The sequence below is a fragment of the Hoplias malabaricus genome, chromosome 17 (genome assembly GCF_029633855.1).
Source record: "Hoplias malabaricus isolate fHopMal1 chromosome 17, fHopMal1.hap1, whole genome shotgun sequence".
Taxonomy (NCBI): Eukaryota; Metazoa; Chordata; class Actinopteri; order Characiformes; family Erythrinidae; genus Hoplias; species Hoplias malabaricus.
Genome location: NC_089816.1, coordinates 6666192 through 6688080, shown reverse-complemented (window position 1 = coordinate 6688080; position 21889 = coordinate 6666192). Strand labels below are relative to the sequence as shown.

Sequence of the window (21889 nt, the reverse complement as noted above, 5' to 3'; positions counted from 1 at the left end):
CAACAGGAGGCTTCATCACTGTGCAGTCAGAGCATCTGTAGAACATGTCCATTTGTCCCAGAAATCTGTTTCTGCACAGGCGGTCCTAGCCTTTTGAAGGGGTTTTGGTTTTCTGCCAAATACCAGACACTATGCAAAACAGCAAGGAAAGGGTGCCGTTCATGACATAATATTTATTACAAAATATGGCAATTATAATAATGAAGCACTCATTATGAACAATGTATAATTAGGATATAATTAACATGATACATTCACAGCTGTGTTTTACTGAATTCTGGAGTCTCTGATGAAGTGAACACATCCTCGCAGTTTAGTTTAAAGGCGTTTGTGCGCAGAGATTCCATCTCACTCTTCATTCCAACTTTTGGAAGTTGTTCCAATCACCTTGATTTATACAGGTACTGTGCAAAACACAGAGACCACTCTGCATTCATTTCCTGTTGTTAAAGTCATTCGTTGTTCATGAATAACAAAAAGTACACAGAAGCCTCAGTGACTGTCTTAAGCTTCCATTTTTTTGCCAGTAGACCATCAAATTATTCACATTTTTATTCAATTTTTATTAAAAAAAAAGGCTCGGCAAGGATTGATATTTTTCAGAAGGTGGTTGTATATTCTGATTCACAATACTGAAGCAATCCCAAGCATATACAGTGATGTTTAGGTCTGGAATCTGGGTCCTGGGGCCTGTCCATTTCCTTCCCATCTATTTCCTTCCCTCCTTAAAGTCTTCCTTCAGACCCACAGTGTTGAGCTGTCTTCTCACATTTTAGGATGGACATAAACATTGTCACCTGCAGATTTTGTTTATTTATTTATTAAATGAATTGGAGCTTGATTTTCCCAATTAACGAAAGGTGAAACTGTGGCACATTTAGTGCTTTTGAGAAACTGAGTGTCTGAACAAGCATACGAAGCAAAAGCGACCTTTTCCTGTAGCTTGCAAAACTTCTGCAACTTTGCTCTAAGGCCCTGACCACTGTATGTTGTATCAGGTATTTGCTCTGCTACTTAATCTAATACAGATTTGTTCATTTCTGAAAATATCTCACACTTCTTGACATTAAATTCCTCATCTCTCAACAATATGATTTTAATAATTGTTCCCAATTAGTTTTTTTTTAGTTTTGCCTTCCTAATTCAAGCCGATTATATGCATGATTCCCTTACAATACAAATTTATGATTGTTGGGTGGTCTGTGTCTTTTGTACAGTACTGAACGTTGTAAACAAAAAGAGCTGCACACAATCAATCCATTCAGAACATTTCCAACATTTTCTAAGTGTTTATTTTAGCAGAACAACCTCTATCTACCCTTTATCCGCTTTATATTTCACACTTGCAACATGAATATTCCCAGCATCATAGACTTCTGATGTGGTAGAAAAAAACATCAGATAATTAATATATAATATGGCACATATGACAAGGTTATACAAATTTAGAAGTGTTCTTTTAAAAACAAACAAAATAGAATACATTTGTGTAATGGAGCCAACAGTCTGTCACTGGAGATATTTGCATTCAACAAAGCGACGTTTTCTTGTTGACTGCTGTGTGTTGGCACAATGGCTGTTTGACCGAAGTTTTGTTGGCACGCTTGGAGGCTTTGTCTCTGAAAAACGTCTCTCTGCGGAATTACAGCTTACGTAGCTTATTAAAAATGTTTCAGTCTGTGCTTTTTTTAAGAACCTTTTTAAGACTGTGAGCAGAAAAAGGAAGGTGCAGTGGGTCGAATTCTAACTCATTAAAATCCATTCACTTTGTCAAATGCATATTAAGGGTATATGCTTAGCCAGATGCTTGTTCACCTTATTGGCCACACTGGGGATCGTCTGAAAATGAGCTGACGGTATTAGGAGCACAATCTGTTCAAGAAAACTCTCAGCTGTCACATAGCAAATAAATACACCATCTTCCCTTCTTTATGAAATGTAGTAAACATTGAGACATTATATTTTGCAAATGCACTTTTTGAAATAGAAGAAGTTCCTACACCCTGTATGTCTGAGTATAGTGTTGATGCTTTTATTACTGTACAGCATTGTTTACTGTGTTTTGTTTTTATTTGGTATATTTCTGCATCACAGTGTCCCAAGCCTTTTCCACATGTTTATACCGAGTCAACTTTCACTTGGTTATTGTTCGTCATTAAAGGGGACGGCTTGCTTTTGATCCTGTCCACCGCTTCATTAGAGCTGTCCGGGAAGAACATCTTAGCAGTGCAAAAGGAGACAATGATTTTTTTGTACTCCCTTCTGAAGTTCTGATTGAGGAGTCCATAGACAATGGCATTAAGGCAGCTGTTAAAGTAGGCCATGAAGTAGCTAGAGACGAAAAACCACTCAGGGATGAGAGGTCCCACCCTCTCTGGGTCCACGGCGACAGCCAGGCCAATGAAGTTGAGGGGTGCCCAGCACACGGCAAAGAGCACAAACACCACGAACATGGTGATGAAGTTGCGCACGTCATGTGGTGTCAGTTTGGGCCGGAACTCAGGCTTGACCCGCCTCCGCACCTGGATGACCAGGATCCATATCCTCAGGTAGCAGTAGGTGACAATGAGGATGGGCAGGATGAAGTGGAAGAAGACCACCGCCACAGTGTAGGCTGAACTGGCTGACTGAGCAAATGTACATGAGTAAACCCGGGGGTCGTACTGCAGTGACCCCACAAAGAAGTTGGGCACTATTGCCACCACAGTCAGCATCCAGATCAAGAGCACGTAGCACAGAGAGTTTTTGTCGCTGTACAGCTTGTCATACTTGAGGCTGTGACAAATGTAACAATAGCGGTTGATGGCGATGCCAGTGATGTTAAATATAGACCCGATGACGCTCAGTCCCATCAGGAAGCCACTGATTTGGCAGTGGACAAAGCCCAAGTTCCAACCATTGTGGAAAATGGACATCAGCACCAGGGGGTAGGGGTAAACAGCCACTACTAGGTCAGCTACTGCTAGGCTCACCACAAATATGTTCCCTGCAAAAACAAACAAAACACAGTCTCAGTCCTGCTTTCACATTTCACATTTATGTTAGCACTAAAATGAGAATGCAGAAAATGAACAAGGCAGCATTGCAAAAATATCCAGAGACAGATGCAAGAACATTACATGCATGAAAACACTTTTTTTTGTAACAAAAATATTATAATTCTTTTGAACTATTTTCCTCAAACCTTAATGTAAACAGGTTTATCCTATCCATTAAACACATGATATTTATTTAGATTCTGATTGGCTAGTTTTTTGTTCATGTATGAATGTGAATTGGGAGTGAATGTTATTCATTTGGAAACAGCGTTAATATCAGCCATATTTCAGAAAAACGAAGACAATCTGATTTTTATTACAAGAGCCCTTTAACAATACAATAGACTACAAATTACTGATAGATTCCATTTTAACATTGCCTCAGAACAACGGCATCATGCTTTATAAAGCTACAAAAATGATGATGAGACTGATGAGATATGACTGTGGAATCACTTTTTTTTTTTTCATACATCAGTTATTTACACACACTAAATTGGGGAAATATGACGACAATAAATGCCGCATATAAGACAATGCAGAGAATATTATTTACATTTTTTGTATAAGATAGTGATGATTATTATTATTTTCCCTCCAAATGCCTCACATCTTTCAGTCACAAGCTTTACTTTTGTTTATTGTCCTGTCTTCTCCATGTATGATGTCAGTTGTATTTTAGTAGCATGACCTTTATCGCATCTAATTAAGTCATAGCTAAGTCACTCAGCTGCCTTCTCTATTAAAGGGATTGGAGTTGCACCTGCTATTGTCACGCGACATTTAGTTCTGTGTGGAGAGCTTTAAAGATTCTGGGCTCTGTCCCTAAAGAGACACTCAGTTAAGGTATAGTTCCTTTTGTCACATTGCATATCACATTTATATTCTATACTACACTCAATGTGAATCCAATGGGATTGCACTTAAATTACTGGATTCAAAGGTGTATATTGTACTTCCACATAATGTTAAACACATAAATGTTATCAAAATCCAAAGAAAAGCATGTATCTGCAATTTTGTTGATTATTATTTAACTACGTCATTTGAGCACAGCAGCTGTTCTTCACATTGTGTGAAACGTTCATGATGAATGGACCAATATATAGACATTGAACCCCACAGATGAGCAAAGGAGATATACAGTACCAGTCAAATGTGTGGACACATCTTCTCACTAGTCATTGGTGGAGTAGGGCGTTCTCACATCTACATAGAAACGCCAACAGAATAATTTTGTCAAATGAAAACTATTTTACCCAGTCTTTACCTTTATCCCATGTTCGTGTCATTTGCTGACATCAACACACACAGAAAAGGCCAAATGCCACATTTGCACCTGTTGATACAGAATGTAGAGTGCTAAGGCCAATTCAGCGCATAATCTATGTTCAACTTACATAACTGCATATGAATTTTGTGTGCTCTAATGATGTCTCCTGTTGTTTTTCTAAGAGGAAAATATTTCATCCTCTACGCACAATATACAATATTTAACATAAAATCTGACCAGTACAAGAGTTATATATAATGTACGTTTTCACATGTGTAGCACTCAGCATAGGAACAGAAACTGTGCACTAACATATGCTTAAAGATACCTTAGGTTTCATCATTTGGGGCGTTTCAAACATTTGCATATTACTTGCTTATGATTTAAATGTAAATAACATTTACACAGTATAAGTTTTACAACGAATTGTAATCACGCTCAGTTTACATTCTGCATTTCTGACTTTTTATGATACTTTTTTGAATTCTCCAACAAGAAAAACCATTCATTAATCTCAAATCTTACACCGTAGCTGTATAACTACATTTATAACTGCAGCAAAACAAGAGCAATAACTTCTGAGGTACAAGTTCAGTCAGGCCAGGTCAAATATTGTTTCTCAGTCCTTCACCTCAGACCTGACACTTCCAGGAGCGAGAAGCATGCAGGGTGACCTGCACGATGCTGACCTGGAACTCTCTCACTCGTCTGTCTTCCCTCATTAAAGCTAAGCTTCATGACTCTGTCCTCTGTTGCCATGTGGCGCTGTGGGGAAGCTCAAGCTGGAAAGTGTTGGGAAATGTCCTGCATGTGCTCTCATTAGTTCAAGGCAACACTCTTCCTTTTATTGTTGGGAGAAAGATAAGAAAAAACGAAGTTGCTCATTGATGGCTTGTAGGTTAGAATACTGATTCTGCCAAAACCCCTTCCTACAAATAAGAAGACATGAGGCACTTCTGTTCAAGACTAAAATCATAATCTTTACTTACAGCATCAAAAGAGATATTTCTTGTTCTTGAATGAGAAATTTTAAGATTTGTGCTTTTAGTTGCAGATAAACACAAGTGTTATTATCTCAGCAAATCTGAACACAATGTGAGAGGGCTGGGCAATTAATGGAAAATTAATTGAAATCGACATTCAGAACTTCTAATCAACATAATCTTGTCTATATTGATCATTTTTATTCTGTTTTGTCCCCACTGTATGTTCAAGTACTGCCCCTTTAAAACCACACTACCAAGCTGTAGTCACATGATTCTGCCCCTATCTGCCATACGGAAGTAACCTAAACGCTGAGGCCAACCAAGCAACTTGAGCAGCTCGTACCAAAGAAATACACAGCATCTATGGTTTGGACGTGATGTTTTTTGACTATAATTAAGACAACACTGAACAAAAAGATGTAAATGCTGAGAAAAAATGTTTTCAGCGACCAAAGCACAATCACACACCGAATATAAACAGTGCTCAAAAAACAAGAGAGGAACAAGCTCCCAGCAACGTTAGAAAAAATATCCCATATTTAATACGGGAGTATATTTACAGCACAAGCCTCGTCACTGAACTGTGAGGGTTAAAAATACAAAAACAAAACAATCGTTCATTAATTGTAATCCTGGTATAATGTACAGTTAATCGTGATATTGATTTGTGCTCATATCGCCCAGCACTAATATGAGACTTTCCAGCGATCTCCACTAAGATTCCAGAGGAGACATGAGACCTCTGGGCGTTTTTCTCTTAGAAGACATATCTTAGCATCAGGAGAACTCAGAAAGTGTGCTTTGCCTTTCTACCTAATCTCTACAGAGAGACTAAGGAGAGCTCTATATTTGTTCTTTCTTTACTCTGGAGTCTGGAGTTTGCAGTGGTTTAGAAGCTACAATATATTGAAGCAATTTGAGGATGGATGAAGTTTTGTGAGATAAAGATCATGGCTCTGACCTGAACATGGCTTTTCTTTTCCCTCTCTCTGTCTCTCTCTCTCTCTCTCTCTCTCTCTCTCTCTCTCTCTCTCGTGTCACATCACTGTCACTCGGCTCACCGCGACAGAATTGCCAACATGATTCCTAGAATGCTGCAGGGTTTGCTAAGTATACGCATTCATGATTTAGTGGATTTAGCTCGATGCTACGGGCGATCATCAGAGCAGAAGAGGCTTTCCAGAACAGTGGCTTGAAATTCTTCTTGCTGTGACATCCCTGCACATCCTCTGCTTTTTCTGTGCTGCCGTGTACTCCTCTGAGCCACAGACATGTGAGAGACGAGCGGGAGCGGCAGGCATTAGAGCAGTGGCCTGGAACGCCCAGCAGGGCCCCTCCACATTGACCCTGGGTCCTCTCAGTGGACATCATCTCCATCTTTAGAGGTCATGAGGGAAGCAGTGACTTCCGGAGAGCACAGCTGATGAATGAGCTTCATTTGCCCCACTGAAGGAGTGCCCTCTCCTTAAATATAAAAATGTACTCTAGAGGTCTTTCCTTAAAGGTGATGTATGTGACTCTGGAGAGTGACTTGTTTATATTTGAACTCAACAGCAAAAGGAACACACCCCTCCCTCACAAGTTTTGCCCCCCAAATCCATGCAGGTAGCTTGTGTCTCCATGGCCACTACCCTCCACCCTTTTGCTAATTTACTGTGTTGTTTCTCCATTCAAGACACTTTGTTTGTTTTCCTTTTAGAAGGTGGATTGTTTTGGTATATTCTTTTCAATGTCGGAGCAAAGAAACCCAGACCTCCCTCTCCCCAGCCACCGCCTCCAGCTCCTCCAGGGGTATACTGAGGCATTCCCAGGCCAGTCGAGACATGTAGTCTCTCCAGCGTGTTCTTGGTCTGCCCCGGGGCCTCCTCCCCATTAGACATGCCCGGAACACCTCACCAGGAAGGCGTCCAGGAGGCATCCGGACCAGATGCCCGAACCACCTCAACTGGCTCCTCTCGATGTGGAGGAGCAGCGGCTTCACTCCGAGTCTCTCACGGATATCTGAGCTCCTAACCCTGTCTCTAAGGGAGAGTCCAGACACCCTGCGGAGAAAACTCATTTCAGCCGCTTGTACCCGCGATCTCGTTCTTTCGGTCACTACCCAAAGCTTGTGACCATAGGTGAGGGTTGGGACGTAGATCGAATGAAAAATCGAGAGCTTTGCTTTTCTGCTCAGCTCTCTCTTCACCACAACGGACCGGTACAGAGCCCGCATTACTGCTGACGCTGCACCAATCCACCTGTCAATCTCCCGCTCCATCTTTTCCTCACTCGTGAACAATACCCCAAGGCATTTAAACTCCTCCACTTGAGGCAGGATCTCACTTCCAACCTGGAGAGAGCACTTCACCCTTTTCCGACTGAGTACCATGGACTCGGACTTGGAGGTGCTGATCCTCATCCCTACCGCTTCACACTCGGCTGCAAACTAGTCCAGCAAGAGATGGAGGTCCCGGCTCGATGAAGCCAACAAGACCACATCATGCGCAAAAAGCAGACATGGAATCCTGAGACCACCAAACCGGACACCCTCCGCCACTTGGCTACACTGAGAAATTCTGTCCATAAAAATTATGAACAGAACCAGTGACAACAGGCAGCCCTGACGGAGTACAACTCCGACTGGAAACCAGTCTGACTTACTGCCAGCCATATGAACCAGACTCCTGCTCTGTTTATACAGGGACTGGATGGCTCGTAGCAAAGAGCCAAGTACCCCATACTCCCCGAGCACCCCCCACAGAATACCCCGAGGGACACGGTCGAATGCCTTCTCCAGATCCACAAAACACATGTAGACTGGTTGAGTAAACTCCCACGCCCCCTCCAGGATCCTAGCGAGGTTATAAAGCTGGTCCTGTGTTCCACGACCGGGGTGGAATCCGCATTGTTCCTCCTGGATCTGAGGTTCAACTATCAGTCGGACTCTCTTCTCCAGTACCCCCGCATAGATCTTACCGGGGAGGCTGAGGAGTATGATCCCCCTATAGTTGGAACACACCCTCCGATCCCCCTTTTTAAAAAGAGGAACCACCACCCCAGTCTGCCAGTCCAGAGGTACTGCCCAGGCCTGCCAGGTCTGTCCGGCATCCTCCCCCGCCTTCTGATCCAACTCACCACCAGGTGGTGACCAGTTGACAGCTCAGCACCTCTCTTCACCTGAGTGTCCAGAACATATGGCCACAGGTCCAATGATACGACTATAAAGTCGATCATCGAAATGCGGCCTAGGGTATCCTGATGCCAGGTGTACTTGTGGACACCCTCATGCTCGAACATGGTGTTTGTAATGGATAAGCTGTGACGGGCACAGAAATCCAATAACTGAACACCACTCGGGTTCAGATCAGCGGGGCCGTTCCTCCCAATCACGCCCCTCCAGGACTCACTGTCATTGCCCATGTGAGCGTTGAAGTCCCCCAGCAGAACAATGGAGTGCCCAGAATGAGTGTTCTCCAGCACCCCTAGACAAACCCCAAGGAGGAAAAGGGTAAAGGAGCATTGGTAAACCACAAAAACATAAATGAAAAACAACCTGCAATTGGTATAAAAAGTATTTCAAGAGCCACACCACATGTAACCAAAGACACAGTGGCTGATCTCCAAAGATTAGAAAGTCTGGCACTGATTTAGTCTTGGACTGATACAGACAGTTGTTGTTTTTTGTGGCTTTTCCTTAAAAAATAAAATAAAAGTGTTTATGACCATAGGGCTTAAGGTGCTTTTGGATCAATAAAATTGCATCTGTAAAACATATATATATATATAAACATAAAACATATATATAACACTACATTCTACACAATAAACTTAGTCTAAGCAAGATTGCATTAAACTAATCCAAAGTCTCCTTTAAATATGTACTTTTCTACTTTGCATGTGTTGATTTGCATAATGATAAATTATACTAATAGACAGTTATATAAAGCAATGTTTTAACATTCTAAGCCCACTTAAACAGCTGGCATTTTCAAGCTATTAATGATTGTTAATTAATTATGTCAATCCTATTTATCAGTTATATTTATACAGTCTCAACATTTTATTTACTTTAGAAAATGATAGATCCAGAGCAGTTGTGGGTCCAATCCTTGTCTTGGGTCACTGTCTATGAGGAGTTTGGTGTGTTTGCCCCATGCCAGGTTTCCACCTGGTGCTCCAGCTTCCTCCCACAGTCCAATAACACATGTTGGTAGGTGGATTGGCTATTCATATCTGTCCGTAGGTGTGAATGTGTGAGTGTGTGATGCACAGTGACGAAATGGCTCCCTGTCCAAGGTGTGTCCTTGCCTTGCACTCAGTAATTCTGTGTAGGCTCCAGACCCACTGTGTTTAATGAACTACACATACAAAACCATAACCATCACGAACCTTAAAAACACAATTGTTAACAATACTTTACACAAAGAATCACCTCAGGACAAACTTTTTCATAGCTCTTTCACTTGTGGTACCACTGGTCTGCTTGCATGACCACAGACCCAGCCATCAGGTATTCCTGAAACTGAGAAATACTGAAAGAGGTAATCTCTGGCAAGGGAAAACACCAACCCGCAGGCTTCCCCTAAGTGAGAGAAAGCTTCACACTCTGTGTTACTTGAATATGCAAACCAAAGAGACAACCATCAACTCGCCAGAAGCTCTATACCAGCTGAGTTTGCTCAAAATTTTGAACACTGGGAATCAACTGAACAAACCTGACATTGCCTGGCTTTAGTGAGTTACTGGCTGTTTTTTTGGGATTCATGTTCAAGATCAGCAGGGTGCAAAGCATTCCTTCACTTAAGGGCAAGGCCACTTTTTTCCTGTGGGTTGAAGTTTTCCCCTTGGCAGAAGTTTTGAGTTCAGCGGTTCCTGAGAAGCCAGTGGGCTGAGACTGTAGCAGTGAAAGCACACCACTGGTACCCCTGGGACAAACTCGTATCATATTACAGGCGTAGCAAAGGCTATTGTCTCATTGATCATGTGGTCCGGCTGCATTTCAGAAATTGCCAGAATTAACTGAGCTTAGAGGCCAGTGTGTGTATGTGTGTGTCTTTAGAGATGGAATGTACAGTGTTTCATATAGACTGTAACTGAAAACATTTATTCACTACTATGGGGCCATCATGCAAATGAGTAATTAACTCCATAGAACAAATAAATCAAAATTACAAGTTTATAATCAGCCAGGTCAGCAAGGCAGGACAAACAGCATAAACAATAAAAACAAATGCACTTTACATACAACAGCCCTGGCCAATCAGGGGATGTTAACAAATATTGGCAGTTACTGACAAGTAATCAAAAGATATTTCAAAGGCAAATCACCATGCTGAGAAAGAGAACAAGAGATTACTAATTTAATGTTTAAATTTGCACATGCTGTATTTAATTCCAGAGAAATATTATTTTAGGTGACTATAGATTTCCTTACACCTCTGCTCTATTATATTCAGGAAATAAGCGAAAATCTCCCAATCCCAGTTGCTGATCCATTTTACTACACCCAACATGGACATACCCATAGCTCAACTAAGAATTTAAAAAGTTACCAAATCTCAGTATGTCTAGATAAAGAAATGTTTGGGTTGACATGGTTCACTTCATTTGGCCAGAAGGTGTTGGCCATATTCAGCGTTATCATAATATCCTCTGTCAGTCTGGGTTGGTTTCCTGGTTAGGGGCTACGCCTAGTACTGAACTGCATTTTCCTTTCTATGAAGAATCTCAATTAATAATTTGTGTATTCTAAGTCTAAGATCAGTTCCTGTTAAGAATCTGACCCATAATATTACATTCTTTACGTGTGGTCAGTGAAAACACAGTGTTTTGTATTGTTCTTCTGTACAGAATGTCAAGGAAATTCCCACTGGGTCCCAACACTGTCATTCTAGATGAAGTGATGAAGCTCTGCCAGAAGAGCATTTACAGTTCATCCATCTCCTCAGTGAGTTTTACCCTGCCACTAATGGCATTTCTGGTTATGAATTTTCTACACCACTTCACACGCCACGAGGGATGCAAACCCAAAATTATGGGATATTTTCAAAGCCAAAGAAGTGCAAAAATACATTCTTACAGTGTTATCCTTCTATCATGCGTTCATTCACTCAAAGAACTTAGCTGAGGTCTTTTCATGATATGAGCTGATATGTTTTGTTCACACACCCCATTCCCATAAACATGAGCAAATGTTTGCCAGCGGTTTCAGTGGTTTAAGTGTAGCAGGCAAAGTGTAGCAGAATCAAAAGGGGTCCAAGGACACAGCTTCAATAGCTACATTTTTGCATTACTTCTTCTGGGTTCACAGTTAGAACTCTGTTCAACTGTGGAGTGACACATTTGATCCTCAGCAAGGAACGGTTACATAATGCAGTCTTCTACTAAATGAGGGGGGCTTTTTCTTCAGCATAAAAAAAAATCTAAAAGCTGCAAGAGGTGAGAAGGAACATGTTGTTAAAAAGAAGTGAAGATCATGTCAAGCTGAATAAAAAAGACTGGTAGTCTTCATTTTCTTCGCTTCCATCTGACTAGCTTGTGTGTCCTTTTTTTTCCCTCAGCAACGAAGCCCTCAAATTCACTGGCTGCATTCAGGCTGGATGTAGAGGAATACCTCAGTTCTTCATGCAAGAGCGCAAGGACTGGGATCTAATTACTAACCAATTTTCCCGTTGACAAACTCTGATTCTCCTGCACGCAGGGCACAGGGAAGTGCTGACTCCGGCGGATGGGATTCAAAATGTTGTGTTCATTATTAGATTCCCAGCTCCCTGCTAGCGGCTGCTGTAGCGTGTTCAGATTCAGGTGTCAGGCCTTGTTTATTCGGTGGGGAGCTGGAAATCAAATATGATGTTTCAATTAATCCAAAGATGATGAATTCACTGCGTTGATTCGAGCTCTCATCATTACTCACGGCTTCCTGCCTAACACATGTACATACAGCCCGTACAGCCAGACAATTCACTCGGTCCAAAGAGCTCAGAGTGGCCTTACATAAGGAAAACATAACAGCTAGGCACATCACACGATCGCTGCTTAAAAACTAATAAGCGACACGCATCTACATGTTTGGCAATAGTGGGTAACATGAGCAAATTGTATTGCAACATTACACTTTTCCAAGCATCAGCAGCACTCCTACAACAAGTAAAAATTGCCTGTATGATAAAAGTGCAGATTTAGAACAAATAACAGCATCTAGAGGATTGTATAGTGGAAGTAATTGGTAGTCATTCTTATGCTCATTTTTATTACATAATTATAACTGTAATCACTTTCCACACATCACATTCACAAGCAGAATTGAACTTGGTTTTCATCCATGGTACTGAGGCAAATTCATGTGCATAACAGAATGCAAAATAAACCACCTCATTTGTCTTAAAACAAACAATGAAATTCCTGGTGTAGGATACTATCTCATTTAAATGTTGTTAGATGTAGCTGGTTGCTGATTAGATCATAAACAGCATCAGCAAACTTAGTAGTTAGGTGTAGGATTTAAACAATGGGTGATAACAAACATTTTGTGGCTGTAGATAGGAAGACAGTGGGGCAAGACCCTATGTGAATCTCTAATAAAACTTTATCCTGTGTATGATTATAATTGCTTACTTCTGTCTAAATGTTGTAAAACCTTAAGAGGGCAGCATTGAGTAATGTTTATTTATATGAGCTAGAACAGAGGTCATCAAACCTTTAAAATGGCCGACAGAATCTATTGCTGCAATGCTAACGCTAATAGGGTCATAGTAGCTGGCCATTGTACAATATCTGCATGGAACCTGGATCAAATGTCCGGATTTGATTAATAGTCTGTCATCAGCTGGCAGCTTGGAAAAAAACAATGGAACACAGAAATATTTTGAAAGTATTTAATGTTCAATAGTAAATCTACCGCAAAACATAAAGATTTATATGTTTACTATAGATACTTTCAGTATATGGCATGGCTTTATTACAGTGTTGAAGGTGACCTACACAAATTCACACCCAATCTTAATTAAGGCACTCCCAGTTCTGCTGATAAGATCACTCACAAATCAACACTGTCTGAAACACAACTCTTCCTGTGGCATGTGATCTATGCAAAGACAGAGTAGAGGCCTACACAACATCATGAAGATAGGTGGCATGCGCTTGTGGGTGAGCTCTATGGATTTACAGTCATGTCAACTATGTCAACTATGTGTTACACGTTCTACAGATTTAACAGTCAGCAGCTCCGTCTAGTGCTGCACTTTAGGCCAAAAGATAACACTTGTCAGTGAGAACCCACACTTCATATAAATCAAACCCACATGACTAGGATGCAGGATAAACCACTTCTTTCAGCTCTATTCATTTAGCCATGTCCTTCGTGTCCTTGATTCAACACTGTGTCATCCTCGAGACAAACACACTGACTTACTGCTGAAATACTCTTATTCATCTCATCAAAAGACAGTTTTCAGTTGAGAGGTGGCAGGAGTGCTTCTACATATAACATAGGGCACCCACTTCTGCCATTAGCTCCTATTCTTCCTCTCCTAAGATTCCTTAATTTCTCTCTTGGGCACACTTCACTTTGATTCAATATTGCTTTTATGACTCTGTGCTGAATTTACACATCGAAATAGCTGAGCAAATATTACAGACAGTTTGGGTTTAAAGTATAAAAATGTCAGCACGTGGCTTTGGCTAAAGCAGGGCATGCCAATCCCATCTTTATCTCCATTTGTATTCTGGGATGTCTTTCAGTCTTACAAGCTTATTGTTTAAAATGAAGAGCTGAAGTGCTCCAAAGCAGCTGATTAACAAAGACTTCTAAGGAAACTGTACTGTTTCCACAGCATGATAAATCAAGTGTTTATAATGATTTCGATATCCACTCTAACATATTCAGTCCATTATTATTCCATTCCGTATTCAATTCAAAGAAATAGAGCACAGTATGAGGGTATCAAGAGAAGAAAATTATTCATATTACTATATATGGATATGATATCTTTTTACTAGAAACATTCGCCATCTCATTATTCTGCCTCACACCCAAACAAAATTAATTTCTTCAAATGAGAATTTCAAGGAAAGTATATCACATAAATTCCACTTTGTTTGTAATAGGTTTAACAGTGAAATTGAGCAGGTTTGATGCTGAAGGGATAATCAGATTGATGGGTTAGGTAGGAACATTGAGGCTGTGTTTATGTCTCCTGGACAAACACAGAGCTACACCAGCAATCATATGAAGCCTCATGGTGGACCCAGTGACGAATATAGAGGTGTAGCAATAACATTTATTCATGAACATTGTGTCTTGTAATAAATCTGTGCAGATAATGAGACCTTTATCATGACAGTAGATGTGACATTTGGTTTGGAGCCATCATCTCACCCAAATAAAACCTGAATAATCACCAAAGAATCTTGCTTCTCACTGTTAATTTCTTAATATCACCTCTTATTTAATAGGTACATCATTTGAACCCGTGTTTAGCTCAGGCATCTGCCAGAGTATGTGTGAAGGAGTCTAAAACCAGCCGCTGCAGAATGTTCCAGGTAAGCTCCAGGGAGTACCTGTGCTGAGCTGAGCTCGGAAAAGCAGTGTTATTTCACAATCAATTAAAGGATACTCAGAGACCAGATGAAGTGAGCTCTTAGTCTCCAGCTGTTTCCTCCCTAGAGGAATCTAGAGGCTTCGCAATAGAGTTGAAAGTTAACAAGCCCAGCCTCAACACAGCATTAGCCTTGGTGCCGGAGAGTTCAATCAAACTAAAACAACCACTGCTTTTGGGTTACTGACTTCAGCAAGAGTTCATTCCTTACCACTAAAATAAAAGGCTAGAGGAAACCAGTGTTAAGCTGAAAAGAAATGAGGAGAGTGGGGTTGTAGTAGGGTTGTAATAGGGATGCAACAGGACAATTTGAATAGATTTAAATACAGTCGTTTCTCAATATGATAAAGTTTTCAATACAGAAAAAAGAATATGTTCATGTTAATGCTAAAATAATAATGTTTGTGGTGAAGTTTTCAAAAAGCCTAGAATACTTTAGCCTAGAAATACTAATATATAAGCTAATTCCATATTTTTTCATGAGAGCATTATATTTGTTGATTGTTAATAAATGGTGTTGAATGCTAGCTTAATTTTAATAAAGGAAAAATCATACTTGCCTTGTGTTTTTTTTTTTTTTTTTTTGATAAATGTAGCTATAAAGGCAACCCTCTACATGAATTCAGCCTTGTCAACATAAAAGTCTTGAACAAAGCCAAAAACCTACTTACAATGAATCATCGCAAAGCTACAGTTCATTGTTTCAGCTTTTCACCACAAATTAGAACACCTCCACGAAGCTCTAATTTTTTCATGTACACTCTGTGTCCTTAGTGGTACCGTGTATGCATAAGTTAGCGAATGACCAGAGGCATGCTGGGAGCTAGAGTGCTAATTTTAAATGGGTGCCGAGTGCTGATTTTCTAAACAATAGGCCCCAAGTATTTGGATATTCAGATATTTTGTTTGTTGGAAGGTACTCGGTTTCAAATTTTGAGATTTGGATTTTCCGTTTTTGTATAAATGTGGCTATCGATAAAGGCAACGCTCCAGTCAACCCACAATCAGCAGTAAAAACTGTGCTCTCCCCATTCTACCCATATTCAGGCTAATCAACATAAACATCTTTGTAACTCAGCCTAACATGCTAAAACTACACACTTACAACAAAGCAAGGCAACGCCACAGTTCATTTTGTCAGCTTTGCGTATGAAATTAGAGCACATCCCCTCTAACTGCTTAAATTGTGTATACTCTGTGCCCTTAGCTAGCGAGCTAGTTAGCAGGTTAGCGAGTGAAGCCGTGCTGTGGGCCACAGCCTGGAGAGAGGGATATTAAAGGAGGGGTCAGAATGAATTTTGTTAACGACAACAATATCCACCACCCCACTCACCGAATATTCACTGAATATCCCAGCTGCAGCTCCAAAGCCCTACATAATTGTATTTTCGGGACAGTCCTAGTGTGTGTGTGTGTGTGTGTGTATATACATATAAACATACATATATACACAGAAAATAACATTTTTAGGGCTTTGGAGCTGCAGCTGGGATATTCATGAATATTCGGTGAGTGGGGTGGTGGATATTGTTGTCGTTAACAAAATTCGTTCTGACCCCTCCTTTAATATCCGTCTCTCCAGGCTGTGGCCCACAGCACGGCATCATCGGGGTGTATTTTCTCCATCATCCCACCTCAGTAAAAGAAACCTTCCTTCTGTCACACAGCCCCTATGCATAATGTGCCAAGAAAAGTTCCTCTTGAATGAACAGTGAGCTTCACTTAATAAGACTGCCTCAGGCTCCTAAGCCACGTCAGTGCCACTAAAGCAGAATGGGGAGAACAGAAAGAGAAGTACAAAGGGTTGGACTCTATATGAGATCTTCAAGAAAATAATTAAAGCGCTAACTCTGTCAGCCCTTTGAAAAAAAGCGTTAGGGTTTCCGCACATGCTAACGTACTTTCCTGATCTGCTACTATGGTAGCGGTAATATCACATGCAGCTACACTGGAGCTTTATTGGCAGTGAGGTGCTGTAGGTAATGCTGGGTGTGTTGAAATCAGTCCTGATGATCAGCAGGGAGGGCTTGCTTTGAATAATCTAAACAGACAGTGATGTCATGGCACATCTAGTCTTGGAAGTTGAATAGGTTTATCTGCATGGGGGGTAGCGGGAAACTACAGCATACCACGGCAGAAGAACAATTCAAAGTGAATTATTTGTGTACGCATGCATGACTTGTGAGGATTTTCGCGGCGTGAGGGTGCATAGACGCTTTTGTCTGTTTGTGTGTTTATGAGAGCACTTCACAGTCTATGCTGCATGTGTGCCATGATTACTAGGACTGGGTAGCTCATTAAATATTCCCATTGGGTCAGTGGACCCTACAATAGGCCATGGGACATGTACTCACTAGAGAGAAACATAATGAAGCACACATTGTAGGAGGGTAATAGAACAATTACTGGCTTAACCTGACCCACTAATCAGGGTACATGTTGCACTGTACTCAGTGGGAGGTCACACCACAGCATATATTCCACACAGGCTTCCTTTGTGCGGTTACACTAACACAGCAGCACACAAGTGCTCTGTATTTAAAGGGGGGCACCACCACTTGAAAATTAATATAAATATTTAATAGTATCATAAATTATAAATTATTAAGTGGTTGTTGAGATCATCTTAAAATGACTCCTATTCAAGAAAGGCTTGAAAAAAAAATAAAAACAACTTCCTTCTCTTTCCCTATCTCTTGCACACACCTTTTCTGTGTCATGATATTATGAAAAAGAAGATTACTTCCCCTTACTTTGTTGCTCATCTCTTTCATTTAGGTTCTGGGCTTTTACATTTGTGTCAAGACTAAGTTTTACAACCCAGCACTAACAGAAGGTCTCATCTTTATTGGCAGAGAACAGTGACATATGGGATGGAGTGTGTGTCACCGGTGATAAGCACTTCGTCCACTTGTAGGAGAGTAACTGGCTCATTCATTTCTGTTTGATATGCAGCCAATTACCTGAAGCCTCCAAAAATAGTTGCTCTTGGTCCTTTTTGACCCTGTGAGTTCTATCTTTAGAATAATGCAACAAAATAGCAGTGGTACAAGAAGTAGTCACAAACAAACAACATTCACACTGCAATTAGAATATGCTCTTGCCTTAAAGGGCACACATTATACCCCTTCTCCTCAAGTTAACACAGTTCACTAGGGTCTTCATGAAACATGAGTGACGAGCTTTCATATAAATTCCACAAGAATCAAACATCTCAGAACCATTCTCCCCTTGAACAGCCCTTTTCTGAATGGCCAGAAAAGTTTGTGTGCCTTTAAATGATAATAAGCCACTGTTTAACGTAATGTAAGCAGGGTGCATTAGCAAGGAAACAGACGCTCTGTACTTTAGCCATTTTGCTTTGTTCTCTTCTGTTTTGTTTTCAGATTTTTTGTACATTACTCACATTTCTCTATTTGTTATGTCTGTTTTTTATTCTCTATTTAACTTCTCACCTGAGTTCAGGTCTAGAGCTGTAAATAGAGATACTGGGAGAAGGGGACAGTGCAAAAGTCAGAACAGCTAATTTTTCCCATGTTTTCTGACTTAGGCAGATCATTATTTTATTTCCCATTTTGTTACCCAGTTTGTTGGTAAGAGCTCTTAATATACTAATGCACGAAAAAAAAAACATTTAAATAAACAAGTACATGAGTAAATCCAATTATATCATGTAGATTTTTGCATAATAATCATGCATTAATAAACCAGTGATTTTCAAACATCTGGGAATTTATTAGACTCTCATCACCTTTAAAATCTTAAATGTAATTAATCACATTCAGTCTTAATTTTTGCTGAATATGGCCTGAAGACTAGGTGCGCTGGTCTAGGAAATATAGACCAATATTCACACCAGATATTTTTTCTGTACATATCTGCTAATGGCAAAACCAATATGTATTAATAAAGTTAAGACCATGGAACTAACTCCACCTGGATTAGTACTAAATAGGTTACAAATGTATAATAAATAAAATGCAAACAATTTAGCTCAATATAGGCAGATGACACATTAATGTTCAGGTCTTATAAACGTTGTCAAATATAAATGTCTTCAAACGTTTCCTTTGTTGGAACAAATTTCTAGTGATACCGATATGATTCCAATATTATCATGCATACCCAGTAAACAATTAGCCGTTGATTCAACGATGAAATAACGTAATGACTGCCGTCTAATCAACGTTCTCTTAAGGTTGAGAATGAAAGTTGAAAAGACGTCCAAACACAGACATTGAAAAGACGACTATTAGACGTATTTTGGACGTCCATTGACGTTATTAATTGGTCCCGAAATAAATTACTTGTATGAAACGCGTTTTGGACGTCCACTGACGTTATCGATTGATCACCACTTAACTAACTAAATAAGATGGATTTTGGACGTCCATCGACTTTTAAAATATGTCCTTGACGGACAGACTACTTTTAGACCTATTTTGAACGTCCAGGTACGTTCCTTGTTTAGTGGGTACCTACTAAACAGATCTGTTATGAAAAAATGTCAGTTTCAGCAATACCAGTGAATTTAGACAACTTGTTTTGTCATATAACTCTATGATCATCTATAAATATTATGTTGATTGTACTTTGTCCACTTGCCTACTGAAACTTTCCCAAAGATAAACATTCTAATAATTACACTTTCCTATTTGGATATGTATTTCTTCAGATAGTATTTCACTCCGACACAAAAGCACACTAAAGAAAGTGGTTGGCAAATATTTGATACATTTTCAGATCAATGAAAAATATATGCGTTGTTTCTCAATTTAAAAATGTGATTAATTTGTTATTGTTAGTTTGAACATAAACCCCTAAAATGGGTACACCAGCTGTTGTCGAGTTATTTTTAGGTTGTGTACAGATTGTAAGTCTATGCTGGGCTTTTTGAAAACGGCTTTATACGGTCATTATTTTGAAAGGTTCGCCTCTGGTTCTACTTAGGCTACTATGAGCAACTACCAAATTCATTCGTTGAAAATGGTCTATGGGCTATGACCAAGCCAGTAATATGAGGAATATGAGGTATTTCGGCTGTTTTATGTCTAGACGTTACAGTAGTTTTGTGAGTTATGTCTAAGTCGAATGTTTATCCTCTCTTCGCGCTACAGAGCAGGTGCGAGTGCGAGCGCGCACGCTATTGTCCGGCTGGAGCGCGTGCACTCAGCCAGCGGTGACCCACCTGCGTTCCTAAGCTTCTTGTTCCTGTAGACGGAGAAAATCACCAGCAGGTTTCCAAGAATGTCGACGATGATGGTGAATATCAGGACGCTCCCCAAAGTTGTAGAAACCCACGGAGGACGCGCGAGGGCGAGCTCAGAGGGCGCCAGTGAAGCAGAAGCGTTCGTTAAGAGGCTGCCATTTATTTTCATTTTATCCGTACTTTTTTCAGTCCTCGGAATCCGTCACAGCTTCGGGCTCCATCCGGCGGCTCTGGCACTTCTTCTGCGAGGAGCTGAACTTCTCCGCTTTCTCCATGGTCTGACTTCCAGACCGAACGCACGCGCTGGGCTGAGCGCGGACATATGTGGCCACACTTTTATAGCTAAGTACCTACATCAGGTTTCGGTGGTATGTGATATTCATATCGGCCAATTTAAGTTAGTCTCTGAGCTCCTTGACTCCTGACTCTGCGAGAACACCGCCCCTCAGCGGATAACAGAGAAACTACACACAGAGCCCGGTTCGGTTGTGTTTTTTTTTTCTTTTGCTTTGTGTTGAAGCTCATTCACATAGCCTACATTCACGTGCACGCGTTTATGCACGTTCATTCACCACTTTGGAGAGTCATTCAGCATTTCCTTCAGTTAAAGTTCATATTTCTCCTGATTTTCTGTAGATTTCCTGTCAGAATTTGTTTGTCATCAAAAAATTAGAAATTAAGCAAGTTTTTTCCCATGCTATTGACATTCATCTTGTTTGTTAGGAATTCATTAGTGTGTTTATTCATTCATTCATTCATTATCTGTAAGCGCTTCTCCAGTTCAGGGTCACGGTTGGTCCAGAGCCTTCCTGGAATCATTGGGCGCAAGGCGGGAATACACCCTGGAGGAGATGCTAGTCCTTCACAGGGCAACACACACACATTCACTCACACCTATTGACACTTTTGAGTCGCCAATCCACCTACCAACGTGTGTTTTTGGACTGTGGGAGGAAACGGAGCACCTGGAGGAAACCCACGCAGACACAGGGAGAACACACCACACTCCTCACAGACAGTCACCCGGAGGAAACCCACGCAGACACAGGGAGAACACACCACACTCCTCACAGACAGTCACCTGGAGCAGGAATCAAAAACACAATTTCCAAGTCCCTAGAAATACTATCTGCTGTGCCACCGTGCGGCCTGTAGTGTGTTTACAAGAGAATAATTAAAATTACACAAATCTTTCAGCAAGTGACATGAATACCTACTGTTTGGTCTATTCCTGCAAAAAATTTGAAACATTTGGTGTTTCAGAAACTCCTTTAAAGGGCATATTCCTGAATTATCTAAAGAATGTTTAACTACAGGAGTTTGATGTCATAAGTTTCAACATTTGCCATTCACTCCTCAGTCTAAATATATAGAAACTACACTGCAAAAGGAGCCATTTTGGAAATCATTGTTTCTGTAAAGTCGCAAAAATCACTTATTTTCATATTTCCACTTTTTCACCCAACAGTCGTTTAGCCCTGCACAGTTCTTTTGAAATTGTGCTTCAGCGCTGACTCCTTTTTTAATGAGCACAAGACATCGTGTCTAATGGAGGTCATTTACATACATCAGTTTTAGAGGCATGGTAACAAAAACAACGTAATTCAGAGGTTATGAAGCAATTAACAGTGACTATAACACCCAAAATGGTAAAAGAAAATCTGGGATATCGGCCATTCAACCTGTGCATTTGCTGCGTTTGTGAGGTGTTAATGAAATCACCTAAAGAAAAGAGAGAAGTGAAGGCCAAACATGATAAAGACACAATAAAATAATCTACCATCCACGGTCATTTTTTATTTTGA

At 40.5% G+C, this 21889-nt stretch overlaps 1 protein-coding gene across 1 annotated transcript; it reads right to left on the bottom strand.

Moving 5' to 3' along the window:
• Positions 1-208: 208 nt before the first annotated feature.
• mtnr1ab (melatonin receptor 1A b) lies at positions 209-20614 on the bottom strand. The gene is made up of 2 exons (XM_066648809.1): positions 20064-20614; positions 209-2986 (listed from the first exon to the last, which is right to left on the bottom strand). Exons 1-2 carry the CDS (start codon positions 20251-20253, stop codon positions 2118-2120), a joined length of 1059 nt encoding a protein of 352 aa, XP_066504906.1. The 5' UTR covers positions 20254-20614; the 3' UTR covers positions 209-2117.
• Positions 20615-21889: the final 1275 nt, after the last annotated feature.

Coding starts and splice junctions, on each gene's coding strand:
- mtnr1ab (XM_066648809.1), bottom strand. CDS start 20,253: ATGAAAATAAATGGCAGCCTCTTAACGAACGCTTCTGCTTCACTGGCG. Junction 2,987..20,063: donor CAAGAAGCTTAGGAACGCAG/GTGGGTCACCGC, acceptor TTGTTTTTGCAG/GGAACATATTTGTGGTGAGC.